Genomic DNA, 19,077 nt, shown 5'->3' with positions numbered 1-19,077 from the left:
CGATGATCGATGAGCATTGAACATATAATAAGAGAAACAAATGATGGGTTGATGCGTTCGTGTGTGTGTTTGAGAGGGAGGGACCATATGTCCCTAAGCTTATTAACAACTGACCTCTCTGATCAATTTACAATTCAAATGACTGGAAATATTACGCGTATTCCGCTCTTATTCAAGAATCTTTTAGCCCAATTCAAAATAGAACAATTTTCATTTTGGTTTCTTCTTTTGCGGATAAACTGGAAGAAATAATCCAGAGTTCCAACGTGTTGTTCAACCGCATGCAGAATGCAATGCCTAATCTTTTGCCCGTCCAGGGAAAAACTTCACAAGTATTAGGTTCAGGAATCCTTATGACAAAGCCATTCTTCAGAATGCCAGGGAGTCTTTAGCATTAAGAGCGTGACAATGTCAACTCCTTTTACTCCAGAAACCTTACATTCGTATCTGCATTCCACACCATTTTTTGAAAAGCAGTCGCTCTTATCACTTCTTATCTGCATTCCACACCAGTTTTCAAAAACTGACAGAACGTTGAATAGGCCGATTATAACATGTCTTGGCTCATGTAACTTTGCAGCCTATGCATGCACTTCTGCGATTTGTCAACCATATGATGAAATGTAAATAGCATTACAATCACTGCAACCCTTCATAGCGTATGATGAATGTAAATTTACAGCCTATGCATGCACTTCTGTTTTTGTAAGTGTCTCATTACTAAACTCCGAATTATGATTCTGGTCAATGAGAGTAAACATATAGGCATATAGCGAACCGGAATTGGTTCCAGCTCTCTCCTTTATTCTGTTAAGGCGGAGACGTAAGGGGAAAGGATGAAGAAGCTTTATCAATCCTTCTGGCCACCAAGCATCTCCGGCTCCTCGCTACAGCGTACTGACATTCGGTACCCTTTCAAGGACTTCCCCTTCTCTTCTTCTCACTTTGTGTCTCAGTTCTCTCTGATTGTAACTATCAACTAACTCCAGACTGATCCTCAACATTCATTTAGATTGGGCTTTGCCCGAATGTAAATAGTATACTGTTTGTGATCACTTCATATTTGTACACCCCAAACTAAAGCATGTGCCCTACAAAGAGGGACACCCCAGGCCCGAAGACAAATTAAATGTGATGCTACTATTAATGCCAACTCGAGTGCACCGGTGAACTTCAAAGTACTGGAATGGGTAACCTTCTGAAAAATTTTCGCGTCGGATTCTGTTTTTAGGCTTGGGTTTGGATTTACATAAAAGAGTAGCATGATTTTTGTGCAAGGATAACAAGCATAAATTGAGATATGATCCATTGTGTGGCTTAATCTAATTCTACATTCCTTTTGTGCAAATATATAAAAGAATACCATTGTATTACACAAATATTGAGAAATAATCCAATATTTTTTGCACCTTTTTCGTGATTTTTATAAAAAATGTTGAATGTAGTTTGAGATGCTTTAGACGCCGTGTGATTGTCTTTCAGTTTATTATACATAATCATGGCAAGTGGCTTAATGGAAAAGTTCGAACAACAGCTCTCTAAGCAAAAAATGGGAAGTCTTGAGTTCAATACTTTGTAACTATGAATCTGCTTGATCGTGGCCACAAGTAGAGTGCAATTCCTAACTAGCCTCCTCCAAGCTTGAAAATGGTGAATAACCGTGATTCGCCAATTTTTTTTTGTTGATAAAACCTCGATGATACGAGGGGAGTTTTATTGCTAACGAAAAAGAAGTTACACCTAGTTAGGGGGACATAAACCTAACCCCTCATAATACAAGAAAATGGATAAAAAAAATACATGAAAAATAAGGGGGGACATAAACCTTACCCTTCTAGAAACGCAAACAATAAAGATACAAGGAAAAGAGAAGGGACATGAAACTTAACCTCTCTAAAACCAAACCTAAAAATCTAAACCTGCAAAACAGATCAAGCAACATCACAAGGTTAAGAAAAAAACACAAGAAAGTGAGTCAAACTTGTATGCCAATATGTAAATTAATTTGAGAAGCGGTAGCTAGGAAAGCTAGCATAGTTTAAAAACAAAGCAGCACGAGCCGCCAACGGAGGGGAATCATCCTATACTAAAGTTGGAGAAGACATGCTCATATTAGCAAAATTGTCCGCAACAACATTTCCTTCGTGATATATGTGAGAAGTGTAGAAAGTCATCTTCTGAATGCGATCTAAACAAATAGACTATTGTGTGCAAAGAGGCCAATGAGGATCAAAATTAGTCGATTGAAGAGCAGAAATAACACTAGAATAGTCATTTTCCAACCAAGGGCAATGCCAACCTCGCTAATACAAACTCTACACCAATAATAATTGCTGATAATTATGCAAAGAAAGAGTTGTGATGACCAATACCTTGGCAGAAGCCACCAAGAAATTGACCGGGATTTACTTTGGACAAACCATGTAAGATCCCACATCGCCCAAGGGAGTGATCCTTATATATATATTCTCATCCCTACCTAACATAAGGCCTTTTGGGAGCTCACTGGCTTCGGGTTCCATCGGAACTCCGAAGTTAAGCGAGTAACGCGCGAGAGCAATCCCATTATGGGTGACCCACTGGGAAGTTCTTGTGTGAGTTCCTAGAAATAAAACCGTGAGGGCGTAGTCGGGGCCCAAAGCGGACAATATCGTGCTACGGTGGTGGAACGGACCCGGGATGTGGTGGACCCCGGGCTGGGATGTGACAATTTGGTATCAGAGCCTAACCCTGGTCGTGGTGTGCCAACGATGACGTCGGGCCCCTAAGGGGGGTGGATTGTAAGATCCCACATCACCTAGTGGAGTGATGCTTATATGTATATTCGCATCCCTACCTAGCATGAGGCCTTTTGGGTGCTCACTGGCTTCGGGTTCCATTAGAACTCCGAAGTTAAACGAGTAGCGCGCGAGAGCAATCCCATTATGGGTGACCCACTGGGAAGTTCTCGTGTGAGTTCCTAGAAACAAAATCGTGAGGGTGTAGTCGGGGCCCAAAGCGGACAATATCGTGCTACAGTGGTGGAGCGGGCCCGGGATGTGGTGGACCCCGGGCCGGGATATGACAATACTGCCATGGGTACTCAGTTGCTGTTCAGTACTGCCTATCATCCACAGACTGATGGTTAGTCTGAGAGGACAATTCAGACATTGGAGGACATGTTGAGAGTGTATGTTCTCCAGTGGAATGGTAGTTGGGATAGCTATCTACCGTTGGTTGAGTTTGCATACAATAACAGCTATCATTCGAGTATTGGTATGGCACCTTATGAAACTCTGTATGGGAGAGTGTGTCGGACACCGTTATGTTGGGCAGAGGCTGGCGAACGAGTGTTGCTGGGACCAGAGATTGTGGACACTACCAATGCAAACATTTAGCTGATAAAGAGAAACCTAAAGGCAGCACAAGATCGACAGAAAAGCATCGCGGACAAACATTCCAGGGATCGTGAGTATAAGATTGGTGACTATGTATTCTTGAAGTTGTCTCCCTGGAAAGGTGTTGTTCGTTTTGGTAAGTGAGGAAAGTTGAGTCCTCGATACGTTGGTCCCTATCAGATTACAGAGAGAATTGATGCAGTTGCCTATAGATTGGAGTTGCCATCGGAGTTGTCTCTGATTCACAACATTTTCCATGTTTCTATGCTTCGGAAATATGTATCAAATCCCTCTCATATCATTCAGCTATAGCCGCTAGAAGTAAGCCAGGATGTTAGCTATGTTGAAGAACCAGTAGTTATTCTTGATCAGCAGGATAAAGTGTTGAGGAACAAAGTTATCCCGTTAGTGAAGGTGCTGTGGAGGAACCACGTTGCTAGCAACGTGGGAAACAGAAGACCTGATGAGGAGTCAGTATCCGTTTTTATTTGCTTAAGGTTGTAAATTTCGGGGATGAAATTTTTATAAGGGGGGTAGATTGTAACACCCACCCCCATTTATAAAAATATATTTATGTAATTACCCCCAAAATGTTATTAATATATCATTTTAGTCCTTTTTGAATACCTAATCAGGATCTAAAATTTGGATTCCTTTTCTTCCTTAAGCTGCCACGTGGTCCTCTCATTTCTCTCTCTGCCCCCCCCCCCGTGACCCCATCACCTTCCTCTTTCTGTCTATCCATTCTCTCCCTCTCGGATCCCTTATCTCTCTCCCTCTTTCCCGTGCTTCGAGGACATAAACCTGGAAACGAACTCCGGTGAGATTTTTCTTTTCTTCGGTTAGGTAAGCCTCGTTTTCCCTCTCTTTCGTCCTAAATTCATACGAGAATGAGTTTTAATTGGGTTTTATTGCGTTATTGTTGAGGTTTTAGGACGAGATTGGCTCGGGTGAAGGCATACCCATCTCCAGCGAACCGTGGGTGTCGAGGGAATTTCCGGCCATCTCCGGCCGTTCTACGGCGAAAGAAAGGTATAAAAACACTCATCTCGCCTTGTGCTTCGTTTTGGTACCTAGATCGGAGTCTAGGGTTGTGGTTTGTGGTCGGCCGAAGCTGTAGAAGCTCCGGTGTTCTTCTCCGATGCGTCGGCCATTTAGGCCGGTTCCAAGTCACTCGAGCCTTAGGCCCGTGGTGAGCCTAGTCCAATCCCCCTAACCCATTTTCCTTTTATTTTATATTATTTCCTTTAGTGTTTTAATTAGTTGTATGCTCTGAACACGTTCCTTAAATGTTTATTCTTTATTCTTTTATATTTATAAGTCTTAGTTATCTTTTATTTTCAGCAACTGCACTCAATAAATGGCTTTCATCACCCTCGGGTGTCGGTCAGCACGTGCCTTTCTTGGTATTCGAGGAATATCGGGATCGGGGCATGTCAAACCATCTGTATTAAGTTTAATCCAAGGAAACCAAGGAGAAGACCAAAGCACAGGAAGAATAGTTGGCGCCTTGCGACGGATAGGCTGGATCCCCAAAGAAGAAATGATACGAGTGTCAAAACCTTAAGAATAACGATGAATAAACTTCTCACCTTGAACAATCCCAGAATTGATAGACATGCAAAGACGACGAAATAGATTGGGTGACCCTAAAAAATAAACTTATTTCAAGCTTTCCAAATAGCCGAAATAGTAGAAATACCAACAAAAATCCATAGATTGTGCAACTGCTGAGAAAATGGCTTATGTACGTAGGCATCTCAAAAAGCAACTAGAGAATCTAAAGACAAAAAGGTACCAAATTGATATGTTAACCATCTCCAAAGCTAGATATCCGACAACTTAATATGAACAATAGATTGTTTAGAATTATGACATAAACAACAAATGGACGCCAAAAAAATACCACATCATTGAAGTGCACATTCGATATGAAGTTTATCATGAAGAAGCCGTCAAACCAAAATAGCCAGTTATCCCCCCTAAAAATAAAGTTTATTATATAAACTTATAGCTCTGGTTATGTACATTTACTTTTATATTCAAAATTTCAATTTTAAATCACTCATCTTTGAATATAGACCACCAGCACCACAGCACTAGATCCGGTGGGACCCTTCGTGCAACCATCAATATATTTACTGATTAGACAAACATTATCCATTTTAACTCTTCATTTAGCTTTTAGTGCGTTTCCAAAACACCACCTAATCTCATCACTTCGTCCTTCTTCTTTTTTTTAGAACATCACAGTAAATTCCATATACGTGAAAAGAACGCAAACTACATGTATCAGTAACTTAATTAATTAAGGACACTCACAAATCATCAGTTTAATTCTTTTTTCTTTAATAACGTAACGTATCAAATAATTAAATTTGAATATGTAAGAGTCCAGCGTCAATTTCTTCTAGATCAAAATGTTACTCAAAGAGAATTGGACTTGTTTGATAATCTAAGCAGTCCCTTGTTGACCAGCTATGTAAGAGGGTCCGTCTTGAATTGGATTGAGTGCTAGATATTCTAACTTAGAGCTTTTCTCACGACATATATTTAGTAACTTGATTGGATGCCAAGAAAATATTAGTGGTTGGTATATTCTAGACCAATGAATCTTTGACATGGATGTTTATGATGGGAATCTAATTACAAAATATATCATTTTTGCGTTTGCGTACAAGTTACAACCACAAAAGCTTTCCCAACTTGCATATCATCTTTGACCCTACCCTTAATTGTTTCATTCTCTAACAAAAATAAGATAAAAATTAAGGTAATAGTTTCTATGTTTAAAATTAATGTAACTGATTGAATGAATAACTCACTATGTTGACTGATCATTTTTGGCTAGTTTGCGTTCATTTTTTTGGCTAGTTTGCACTAGTTCATTTTAAACAAAGGTACCATATATTTCTTGGTGGTTTAGTGGGAGAAATGTGATTCTTCAAGAAACATTATCATGTTTAGTGCTTTTGCTGTATCCAATTCGTAAACCATAATAATAGGATATCAACACCTTATGACTAATTATCTAATTCTTTTAATCTGAACAAAATTTGAAAGTTGACCTTCATTTTTTACGTCAATATGTTTTGAATATGATGTTCAATCCTAGTTACCAAACATATGATTGATGGATAATAGAAGATGAATTCCTTGTATTTTTAATTTGAATGTGAAGAAATGTTCCCTTGTCAGATTGTCTACAAACATAATATCCTTATATTGCAGATTGTAAATCAGTAATTATATTGATTATTTCCTGAATCTAAATTTACTAAGAGAACTTTATCTGTCAATTGTGTGTTTCACAGATTCAACGATTCTCCGTCAAATAATATACCAAAACGATTAGAGAATTTAGATTTTAATAAAATTAAAGATCTCTTTCAGGTGCATTGCCTACCCATAAGGGAAAACTATTGTGTGAAGAAACTATCTTCAAAGTTTAAAGCTTGACGACTTGGTTATTGTTTACAAACATATGTTGACGTAGATATTTGAATTTTTTTAGTTACAACGTTAAAATCATGTTTATTAACGTTAGTCATTCATGTGCATGAGATTGGTTCCTAGTTGCTGATTTGAGAAGAATCCATTGTAAGACTTAAAATTAATTAATGATCAGTTAGTCATCAACACGTTTATGCTCTTAATTAACATTAATAAAATGAGTAATGCTAGAAAAACTAAACTAAATTATGTGTCACCAATAGAATAAGCACGTTTATCAACGCTTATATTATAAATCAATCATAAACTTTTATGTCATTTAGTTTCCAAAATTTAGTCTTTAAATTTAGTCTCCCTAGCATTACTCTTAATAAAATAGGGTAATTTTAAAGAGTCCAAAATTTTTAAACCAAATGATATGGTTGTAGATGATTGGATTATTAATTGAGTGTCGATTAACGTGCTTGTTTCTTATTAGTGACACATCATCATAGTGTTATCCATACACCCATTTTGACCTTTCATACCCTTCTTAATTTTCGGCAGTTGAATCAAACGAACTGACCAAAAATTAATAAGGGTTTTTGGGAGGTAAAAATGAGTGTGTAAATCGCACTATCCTAAAGTAAAATTCAAAAAGCAAAAATAAACAGGTAATGCTAGAAAGACCATCCATTTAGATCAAATTTTGTAAGTCATATAACATGGTTGTTGATGATTGGACTATTACATAAGTATTGATTAACGTACTTATTTTCTATTGATGATACATCACAAGATTTACAAATTTGATCTAAAAACATAATCTTCCTAACATTACTCAACAAAACGTCATGATATTGAGGCCGGCCCTTTTTCTATATTAGGTTGGCCATGCAAAAAGCTTTGCTAAATTTGGGTGCACTGCTTTACATTTTTAACGTCTGCTGATCAAGTGGGGGGCTTGGGATTGGATTGCCTGGTGAGAAAAGCAAGAGGACGAAACAAGAAAGGCTTTATGTTTGATTGGTACATGACGTGAATATAAGAAATACTCCCCTACACCCTCTAAGCAAAGAAAATGTCTTCTTCAAAATATCTTTGATTCTTTATTTGTTAATCAATTAAAATCGCGATTTGTGGCTAAATATATTATACTAATACAAGTTGGCTACCAAATAACAACTATGTACACGAACCATTGCATATATGGCAATTGTATGTAACCTTCTGACCACATAATCCGCTTTGCATGCGAGTCCCTATCAAAATAAGGGGCCCTTCTATGTGATCACCAATAATGGGATAGATGGTGGGTGGATCTTTCTTTAATTGTATTTAAATTTTGAATCATTTTGTTGCTAATGTAGGTGGGGACATTGTGTAAATATCGTTCCATAACAATAATTTTGTTCTTAATGCCGACTTGTTTTATGTAGTGGGATGCATAAACGATTTCCGAATTGAAACTGATCTAATATTAAGAAACTAAACGATGCTGTTTATAAAATTAATACGATTAATATACATTATTCACAAACAATGAGATATGTGCATCCCCATAAAATTTCTGTATTGTCCTTATTAATTTCTGCATGGTGGACAAAAGCATGAGTGTTTTGTTAGTAATCGGTACTCAGATGCTGCAATATCCAATAATATAGGGAGCGAGGGGATTCACTACGCACTAGGGCTTCATTCGATCCTTAACTTTAGTAATGACCTTCTTCTTCTAAAATATCTTTTCTGTATTGTGACGGAGGAATTAGTTACATATAAGCACTTGGCATGCCAAAATGGGAAGAGGGAATTGCTTTCATCAACAGTTGGTTATGGTAGAATTTGATTTGGTGTATATATATATATATATATATAGGGTTTAGGAAATAAGCAATCTCAAGGGCACCTAATAAAAGGGGCACATCAATTCTCAAGCAATGGTAAATACAAAAAGTAGAATAATTCCATGCATGATTCTTAGTTTTTATTTTTATTTTTTTTTATTTTTATAAATAGTGTGAAAATGAGAATTTCAAAATTCAGACCTTTAAAAATATGTACCACTATGCTTAAAAAGTAGAATAAGTCCATTCATGGGTCAGATGCATTATGCTTAATTGTAGACTTGTAGTTACATCAATGCATTTTCCATCTTTTTTTTTTTTTAACAAAAACCCTAAATTGTAAATGTTGTTGTGAATAGTATTTTATAATTAGTGTGACTGTGTAAACGAGAAGTAGTAGAACTACAAGGATCTTAGGTCATCTCCAATCGAAGGGTCCAAATGGCCAGATGGACGAAAATAACCCGAAACCGTCTCTAACCGAGGACTAGGCAAGAGGGCTCTAGAATCTGGGAGGGCCCCACAGAATTGGAAAGGGCTGAAGGGCTGGAGGGTTGGCTGCATGTAGCCAACCAGCCAGCTCGAGGGTAGCCATTTTTTTTTTAATGTTTTGTTATTTCTGTCGGTTATAGCCGACATGAATACATTATATTACTTAATAACCGACAGTAATACATTTATACTAAATAATATCAATGTATTCCAGTCGGTTATAACCGACAGGATTTCTTAAGAAAAAATTCAAATGCAACGGCTAGTAGCCGTTGCATTTGATATTTTTTTTTTTTACAGTTTTATTATTATTTTTTATTTACAAAAATTTTCATATAACTTCTATTTTTTCCTATAACTTTTATTTTACAAAATTTGTTTCATATTTTTTTTAAATTCCATTTTTCCTATAACTTCTATTTCACAAAATTTGTTTCATTTTATTTTAAGTTGTAGTTTTTAAATAATAAATTATGTTTGACCTTATGGCCCTCTAGCCCTCGATTTGAGACGGTTTTTTGTGACAGGGCTAAAACGAGCTCTCTGGCCCTCGATTGGAGACAAAGACAAATCTGGCCATGTATTGTTCATTAAAATATTAATATCTTGGAGGATCTTGGAGGGCCAGAGGGCTAAAACGAGCCATCTGGCCAACCATCGGTTGGAGATGGCTTTATAGGATCCAAAAGATTCTTTCTTTGTACAACTTGCATAACTTGTAAGGCAAGTACTAAAGCTCATCATGATTAAATAGATGTACTAGGCATGAGGAATAACACACAAAATTCCCAATCCCTTATCTCCTTCTCTCTTCTCTAGCCGCACCTCCTCTACTCTCTCTCTCTCTCAATAATTAGTTTTATAATATAAATATAGACGTATCTAACTAACGTCGAGCTAACATCTCTCAATGGATGTGCCGCCCCTGAAGGATGATTTGTCATCCCTGATAGGGCATGTCACCCATGTATGGACAACATGGTACAAATGGTGGTTAGCCAATCATCTATCCTTGGCTAGAAGCATGACATATCACTCAATTTGTAGGATTTACTTCCCTGCAAGAGGAAGAATATGGGCACAAAATGAATCCCTACTTGATCGCTATCTCAACCAGTCCATCTCATAAGATTAATCTGGATTATCCCGAGACATGAACTGCTTGATCCAATTTACTTGTTTGGGTGAGATATGAAATTGGAATGAGATTATCATAGATGATGTTTCACTTATATGGTAGCTACTGACATAAATGAAAAAACAACGATATCGAACCGTGTTCCTTTGATTAAGTGACAACATAGAACCGATTGGTCAAATGACAATCCATGTTAAATTAGATTCCTTATCAAAGTGTGTTTGGACCTATCACTTATGCACTGCACAAGGTAACCCTATCATGTTATAAGTGAGAAAGGAAGCGTAATGAGATTAATGAAATAGTCAGAATGCACATCTTATGACGCATGGCTTCTCTTAAATGCTTTGTGATTGATTGCAGCATATTAATGTGCTTATGCGTTTCTCCATGAGGATATTAATACGAAGATTTACATGTAAGTTCCAGAAGAATTACATTAACTTATTCAAATAGTTATAGACCACATAACACCCTCTCAACTTGAATGAGACATTCATTTTATGAATTAAAACAATCAGGACGAATGTGATATACCTGTTTAAGTGATCATTTGAGAATTTTGTAAATTTAAATGCTAACACATTTGTTGCACATATATTTTCAATCTTTATATATATATATATATATATATATGAAATTAAAATATTTTTTTTTCTGAATTTGTAATCCTAAATGTTCTATATTTTATATTTTGATAAACATTTTCAATTAAAAAAAGTTTTTAATACGACTATCACAACACCACGTGATATTATCAATCCAATTACATGTTATGACATATTAGTTCATTCATATAATAACACATGAATTATTAACGGTAGACCCAAAATTTCCTGTAAATTCAACGAGATTGTCTCCCTAATAAAGAACATTACTAAATGAAACCTCCCTCTAACCATGTGGCATTGTTGGTTAACTGTGCTCTTATGATTCCACTGCACATTGAGACGTAATCATCGTCTTCTTCTTCTTTAGTTTTCTTAACCAAAAGAGGCACAATCTTCTGAAAGACATCAAGTATTATCAAATTTTATTAGCTTAAAATACAAGTACCAGCTTATTACACTTGTACGGTCCATCTTAACCTAAGATTCTGATCCACTATAGAAGGCATCAGCGTCAAAAAGAAAATGAAAGAATAACAGAAAAAGAGAAACCCAATTATTAATGATTATGATTAAAAAGGGAAACCCAATTATTATTGATTATATGATTAAGTAGCTTTTATTTGACAAATATCCCTTGCTTCATTGCAAATAAGCATTCAAGTTCCAAAATATCAATTGTGGCCCCCAACAATATGTCTGAAAAAAAAAAGGGGGATTAACTTGAGGAAATAATATTCATTGCCAACAGATTTGAGCATAACTAAGGTAGTTAGAGTAATGTGTTTTTTTAAGTATTTAAATTTAAATCTCATTTTTTATAGTATAGATAAATTTATGTAAACTAATTTATAGTTTATCGAACAGAAGAATAATATTCACTGAGGTAGTTAAAAATTAAAATATAGGGTAAATTGTAAGATATTTTATGAAATCACAACAACAAGACATTTAGATCACGTTTTACCAAAAAATAAAAGATATTGGGATCACGAATAAATCAAATCAATATAAAATAGAGATGAACTAATTATATTGAACTTATCTGTAGAATAGGAAAGACATGTCTCTTCCGGATGACAAAATATGAGTTCACAAGGTTGTCTTTTCCTTCCAATACTCCAAAATATTACTATACTATATGAATAGGTTTTAGAATTCTAGGAATTCAACATATGGAAGCATGGACTTAACCTAGTATTTATATACCATTGGGGTTCCTTATTAGTCAGCCTATTAACAGCTACGAAGGTCAACCCTATCACCTTGATTGAGTTCTATCATGATGCAATATCTTTGTATTTGAAACTCTAGATTATTCTCCTAGATTAGATGCAATGATTTAAGACTCCACAATTCTTACCTAACTAGGACTCTTAATTTACTCGAATTGCACATCACTGAATAATCAAGTGATTTGTTTCTCAAGTAAACCAATTGTCACACATTACCATTCACAGAACTTTACATAAATTACTTGCACTTTCAAGTTTGTGTGCAATTATAACCTTATACCTCATATATAAAACATTATAATGTTATACACAAACTTATAGATTGGTTGCAATATCATACGTTCGTTAGTCAATTATCTGTTTTTTTGTAAAAAAAAAATAAAAAAAAATTGAAGTTGTCCTCCACATCAATATAAAATATGAGTTTTATTTTGTCAACTCATCATTTAATAGCGAAATAAATGGATTGAATAATAGATGTATGACATTGTAACCAAATGGTAAGTCTTATATAACATTGTAATATTTTATAGATGAAATATGAAATTACAATTGAACTTAAACTTAAAGATAAAATGTAATTTACCCTAAATATATCAACACCGACAAAAGGGTGGGAAAGTAAAACAAAAGTACCGATCCCAGTATTTAAAATTCATTAAAAACAAAAACAAATAACCATTCTGCCTTTGCCGACGGCAAGTGTGAAAGGAGGAGGTATTCATGCAAACTCAAAGTATTAGAAAAAACAAATTAAAGAATTAATCTGGTTCCTGCTTGAAAGAGAAAAGTCTCCATTACTTAAATTAGTTTATTTTGTTGATTAAACAAAGTGTTTACTGATCTTTAATCCACGTTTTGTTGCCGAGAGTTAGTTTCGTGTAGGGTGGAGTTTCGTGTAGGGTGTTTCTTGTGGTTCTTACTTCTAAGGCCAAGCTCAATCACCTTATACAATTAATCACTTTAATATTTTATTTTATTACAAACTTCCATTACTAGACTTGGCTGGATTTAATTTGTTTTTCATTTAGGCTTTTGATGCAAGAGTTCATTTTTGGTAACTTTGACGAAAGTTCTTAAAACGACAATCCTTGTTCACATGTATAGTCTTGTGTGCATAGTTTGAGTGAGAAATAATATTAGGTAAATATTGGGCCTATTGTATTTTCAAGCGAGTTCGATCCGGTCCCTTCAATTTTGAACCCGGCTCGGCCCGTGCCCACCCCAAATTTCAATATTGTCAATATATAGTATTTCCCAACAAATTAATGGCATGCACGTAATGCAAAGTAAGATCCATGCAGCATTATTATTTTTTATAGAGGATGATGCATGCAACATTGCTCCATATTTAATTTGACTTAAAAAAAAAAAAACCATTTACTCGATAAATCCAATTAAAAAAGAGATGAAAAATCATTACTCCACTTCGTCAATATTATTTATGTGAAAACGAAAAAGAATCTTTGCATTAAAAAAAATCTTATTATTAACAGAGAAAAAAGTTTTAAATTATTATAATAATTTATAAAATGAAACGTTTCGAACTCGATACTCACGACATATAAAAACTTAACACCCAATTTAATATACTAAAATATTGTAGTACATGCCTAAATAATTATGCAAAGTTAGACGGACAAGTCTGTCCCCCATGTATTTCCGTGCCTTTCTGTTTTGTATGATCATAGTTAAGCCACGTTAACATTTTATATTTTTTTTATAGAGATAATAAGATAAAAATAAATAGTAATATAAAATGTTGACGTGGTTTAACCGTGACCTTATAAACAGAAGGATATGAAAGGGCACTGGAAGTGAGAGGGAAACAATCCTTGTCCAAGTTAGACACCGTCAATTCAGTTGTCCTTCTGCCCAAAACTAAATAGTAAATACAGTCAAACTTCAACACGGTAAACCATTTTCCTAATATCAAATTAAACATCCCTAATTTCAACAATAGCAGCCTTATTATTTCCAATCCAACGACTGGAAAAATAGAGTAAAAATTGCAACGGCTGCGATTCATTTAATCAAACTGGGTGTCGCTGGTTGGCCCATCGTACTGTTTCGGAATCAAATCTAACTGCCCGTAGTCAATCCCAGCGACTGCCCGAACACTGACTCGGTCAGCTTCCCTTTCTCCAAAGCTCTCTCTCTCCTCCTCTCTCTACTTGAAATGCATAAATGTGAAACCTTTATATTCAGTTGGAGATGGAGGCCACCACCTTCTGCCTTCAGGTGAAGGTGGCTCAAAGATACAGCTTAATGAAGTGCTCCCATTGACTCCATTACTTGAGTTTAAGAGAGAGAAACTAGAGAGAGAGAGATGGGTCAGGGATTGAGTTGCAGAGAGAGTGACGTACATGGGCTGTTCAGAGCCGTACAATTTGGGGAGCTGGACACTGTGGAAGATGTGTTAGAGAGAGACCCGACTCTCCTACGCCACTCCACCGTCTACGACCGCCACTCTGCTCTTCATATCGCCGCCGCTAACGGCCAGATCAAGGTGGTTTCTTCGTATTGACTCTTTTGCTTCATTGGGATTTCAGAAAATCAATGATTTTTTCGAGTTCTTCTAGATTTTTGGCAAATGGGTGTTTCTGGGTTTTTTATTCTTGGTGGTTAATCTTTTTTTTTTTTTTTTGGGAAATCTTTATGCGGTTTAGATGTTTGATTCATGATCTTGTTTCTCCGTTTTTACTTTGATTCGCAGATTCTTTCTATGCTGTTAAAACGATCTGTAAATCCAGATGCGTTAAATCGTCACAAGCAGGTAATTTTATTTACTTTTGGCTCCGAATGTGAAAATTTTGGAATTTTGATATTTTTTGTTTTGTTCTGTTTTTCTTGTTCTAATTGTCTCATGGTTTTGTTTATTGGAAATGGTTCAGACTCCATTGATGCTGGCTGCAATGCATGGCAAGATCTCCTGCGTGCAAAAGCTTCTTGAAGCAGGAGCAAATGTATGTGTAAAATCCCAACTTTTTGTTTTTGTCTTTGATTTGCAAAATTTTGTTCGTATTTCTAAATACTAACTATGAAATCATGGTGGGATATTAATCAGGTATTGATGTTTGATTCCCTCAACGGAAGAACTTGCTTGCATTATGCCGCTTACTATGGCCATTCCGGTTGCCTTCAAGCTATTGTTTCTACTGCTCGTTCGAGTCCTGTTTCTGTTTCCTGGTTGGTCTCCTTTTACTCTCCACACTGATTCGGTCCCCTCCTTGATTACTCTGGCTATTTGCTTATCGATAACATGAGTTGGATTGGATTTCAGGGGATTTGCCCGATTTGTGAATATTAGAGACGGTAAAGGAGCAACACCGTTGCATTTGGCAGCACGTCGAAGTAGGCCTGAATGTGTACATATTCTGTTAGACAACGGGGCTCTTGTGTCTGCTTCAACTGGTAGATATGGGTAAGAATTGTGCTGAAATTCTTAATCCCGATTAATCAGCAGCGTTAGTTCTGTTCTGTACATTGATGAATTTCTTTTTACAGCTTCCCTGGGAGCACTCCACTTCATTTGGCGGCTAGTGGGGGATCTCTGGATTGCATACGGGGATTGTTGGCATGGGGTGCAGATCGTGTTCAAAGAGATTCATCGGGGTATAATTTCATTCCTTTCTAAAATTGAGTAATACTTTCATTTCTTAATTTATATACAAAACTAAATTCTTGAGCTATGTTTTACATCGTCTCATGGTATAATCATTTTGTTTCACCTTCAAATTGCTCGAATCTTTTCTTGTTTAGGACCACCTGAATGGATGATCATATCCCTTAATGTGATTTTTGAAACTCCATTTGAGCTTATATGTTATGTGCTTTTATATATGCAGGAGAATACCATATATAGTTGCTTTGAAACACAAACACAGAGCTTGTGCGGCCATGCTAAATCCTTCATCAGCTGAGCCTCTTGTGTGGCCAGCACCTTTAAAGTTTATTAGTGAGCTTAATCAGGAAGCAAAAGCTCTACTAGAACAGGCCTTAATGGAGGCAAACAGGGAAAGGGAAAAGAACATCTTGAAAGGAACTGCTTACTCTCTTCCATCTCCGTCGCATTCTGATGCAGGGACGGATGACAATATATCTGTGGTAATTTCCCACCCTCTCTTTCTTCATATTCAAGTATGTCTATTATGTTAAGTAGGAGCTTATGGTGGGTCTCACCCACTTTCTCACTGCTACTCAATAACCAAAAAGAGTTTGATTGAAATCTAACCACCCAATGAAATATCTTTTCTTCTTAATTGTCTAAGACATTACATGAGTGAGGTCTGTTGTTCTAATTTTGGATTGACAAGTTGCTGTCTTGTCCTTTAATTTAGTGTTTCTGAAAGACGGAGTCAATGAACTTGGTTGCTTAGACAGAAAATTTTTAAATGTTTTGAATTACCTTGGTCTTTTTTTGTTTTTTTTTTTTCGGCATAAGAATTATCTTGTTCTTTAAAATCAGAAGCTGTGTTTCTGATCAAAAATCAGAAGTCATGAGCTTTGTTTTCCTTACAGTGAACTGGACCATGAGTCCCATGATAGTTTTCTGAATCCTTGCATTTGGAACACTCTGACTATTTTGTCTTCGCTTCATGTGTTTTCCTTGGCTATCGTCCCCATTCGAAGCATTAAATTTTGATCTTGCTGCTGAATTAGATCTTTACTAGTGTAGGATGCACCTCATTTTTTCCTACAGTTTTCGGATTTAGTAGGTCAAGGAGACATATTCAGCAGTCGTGAATTATAGAGACATTTATCATATTGTTTAATGCGCGGGGACCAAAGTATTAATTCAGACGTTTTATTGCAGGAAAGCGAATTAGATCAATGCTGCATATGCTTTGAGCAGGTGTGTACAATTGAAGTCCAGAATTGCGGTCACCAAATGTGTGCACAATGCACTCTAGCTCTCTGCTGCCACAAGAAGCCAAATCCAACTACATTATGCCTTACGCCACCGGTTTGCCCATTCTGCCGAAGCCCAATTGCCCATTTGGTAGTTGCAAAGATCAAAAGTTGTGATGATGGTGATCATGACACCGAAGATAACAATTCCTCCAAACTAAGAAAGGCAAGGAGGTCCCGAAACTTCAGCGAGGGCAGCAGCAGCTTCAAGAGCTTATCGGCACTTGGTTCTTTTGGGAAGATGGGCGGCCGTGGCTCAGGAAGGATTATTGCCGAGAATGAATGGGTTGACAAGCCTTGATGCTTGTCAGATTCGTTGCTTTCATGCAAGTGAAACAGAGAAGAATCCAAGGAGCTGCTGTGTACAGATAAGAGTCCCATGTGTTATGTAGTTTTGGAAAACAAGCAAAGGGAGTTGCAGGCAAATTGGGTTAGGGTTAGATGTGTTGTGGTCCTCTTAAATTTGTTTACTTGAGGTTCAAGGAAGTTATTAGTTGGTGGTTTGAGAGAGTAAAAAGAGGGGAAAAAAAAAGAGGAAGAAATTATATTTCTTAGTTGAAAGTTCAAAATTCTTGAATGGCTGGTTGGAAAGAGTCGAAGGGTATGTTGTGTGCTTTTTGGTCCCCACCAAACACTTCTCTTTCCTTGCGGAAATGTAATATTATTTTATTTTCATTTTTTGGGTGGCAAGATTGAATTATTTTTCTGTAGTTTGTGCACAGAAATGGGATTGTAGTGCAAAAAATACAAACAAATAAAAGTCATTTTCTTTTTTTTACAATCAATGTTTGAAATTATTTCGATAAGGTTAGTATTTTCATCGATATTTCTTACACATCGTTAAATATCATAGAAGTATTTATATTTTGTTCTAATTTGACAATCCCTAAAGTTTTATTTTAAATTTCTACGTTTTGACAAATTTTATCATTTTCTCAAAGGGAAATCAATATCCATGTATCCATAGATATTTTCACAAATTTACATATTGAAAATAAAAGACTTAAATTAGATTTTATTAGAAATACGCGGTTTTAACTTACTGACTTAACTCGCGTCGGTCAACAAATAAATAAAAAGTGATTGGGAGATTGAATTTCATGTGATTGTGTCTATATTTGATCATATGACTCCAAAATTTAATTTATGAAATTGGACAAGTCAGCCAGATCGCTAACAGGGACAGTTGGGGTGGGTCAACAGTGAAACATCACCTGCCAAGATGTTGACTAAGAGAACAGAGGTTTGTCCTGTGAGTATGTGAAAAGCCAAGAAATAAGCAGGCCCACTTAAACTATGTGGGCCCTGGATTTCAGTCCGTTTGGCTGGTTTTTTTCTCCATTTTATTTATGTCAGTATATGATGTTCATTAAAATTATGCATGTATGGATACTTGGAAAGTGTAAGAGTTGAGAGATTTTTTGGCGTGATCATCATACAGGATGATATATCATATGTTATTATATAAATGATGGGATATGTGTGTTATAAAGTTAATAACTTAAAAAATAAAACTTTCCACTATTTCGATAAAAACACGTGGTGTACCATCCGTGTTTCCGTCACAATAAAAAATTTCACGTAAGAGTTGGTTTAGGATTGCTTAATTTTTTTTAATAGCAACTTTTTATAAAAGTTGGGGCCTTAATTGTGTTTGGTAGATAAAGAAAAGTTTTTTTTTTTTTAATTATGAGTCCAAAACAGCAGAAAATAGAAGCAGCTCTGCACATGCTTGTCAAAAAAGTGTTTTCCATTTAAGGCGGGTGAACAACACCAATTAATGAAACTTTCATATTGACAAGCCTACCCCCATTTCTTTTCCTTTTATTTATTTTTTTTTTGCCAAAAGCACTTTTAGCACTATAATTTACCAAACATTTACTTTTTTTTTTTTCACAACTGTTTATTCTCAAACCATAGTATAAACAGTTTTGAAAAAAAAAACATAGCAACTCCAAATTAGCCATAAGTCTCATCTGATGGAAACATTGCTACTGACTTGCTTGCTGCTTCATGGGTTCCACTTCTCCTTACGATCAA

At 35.9% G+C, this 19,077-nt stretch overlaps 1 protein-coding gene across 1 annotated transcript; it reads left to right on the top strand.

The window, feature by feature from the left end:
- The first annotated feature begins 14,241 nt into the window (after positions 1–14,241).
- Positions 14,242–17,814, top strand: LOC103447716 (putative E3 ubiquitin-protein ligase XBAT31). Its single transcript, XM_008386907.4, has 8 exons — positions 14,242–14,635; positions 14,843–14,902; positions 15,021–15,092; positions 15,194–15,315; positions 15,410–15,550; positions 15,634–15,741; positions 15,975–16,233; positions 16,943–17,814. Exons 1-8 carry the CDS (start codon positions 14,456–14,458, stop codon positions 17,336–17,338), a joined length of 1,338 nt encoding a protein of 445 aa, XP_008385129.2. The 5' UTR covers positions 14,242–14,455; the 3' UTR covers positions 17,339–17,814.
- Positions 17,815–19,077: the final 1,263 nt, after the last annotated feature.

Source organism: Malus domestica, chromosome 11, assembly GCF_042453785.1.
Source record: "Malus domestica chromosome 11, GDT2T_hap1".
NCBI lineage: Eukaryota > Viridiplantae > Streptophyta > Magnoliopsida > Rosales > Rosaceae > Malus > Malus domestica.
This window is presented reverse-complemented; position numbering and strand designations above follow the sequence as displayed.

What these genes read in the sequence shown, in the direction of transcription:
- LOC103447716 (XM_008386907.4), top strand. Translation starts at nt 14,456, where the DNA reads ATGGGTCAGGGATTGAGTTGCAGAGAGAGTGACGTACATGGGCTGTTC. An exon ending in CCGCTAACGGCCAGATCAAG is followed by an intron (nt 14,636 to 14,842) that starts GTGGTTTCTTCG and finishes TTTGATTCGCAG; the next exon opens with ATTCTTTCTATGCTGTTAAA. An exon ending in CGGATGACAATATATCTGTG is followed by an intron (nt 16,234 to 16,942) that starts GTAATTTCCCAC and finishes GTTTTATTGCAG; the next exon opens with GAAAGCGAATTAGATCAATG.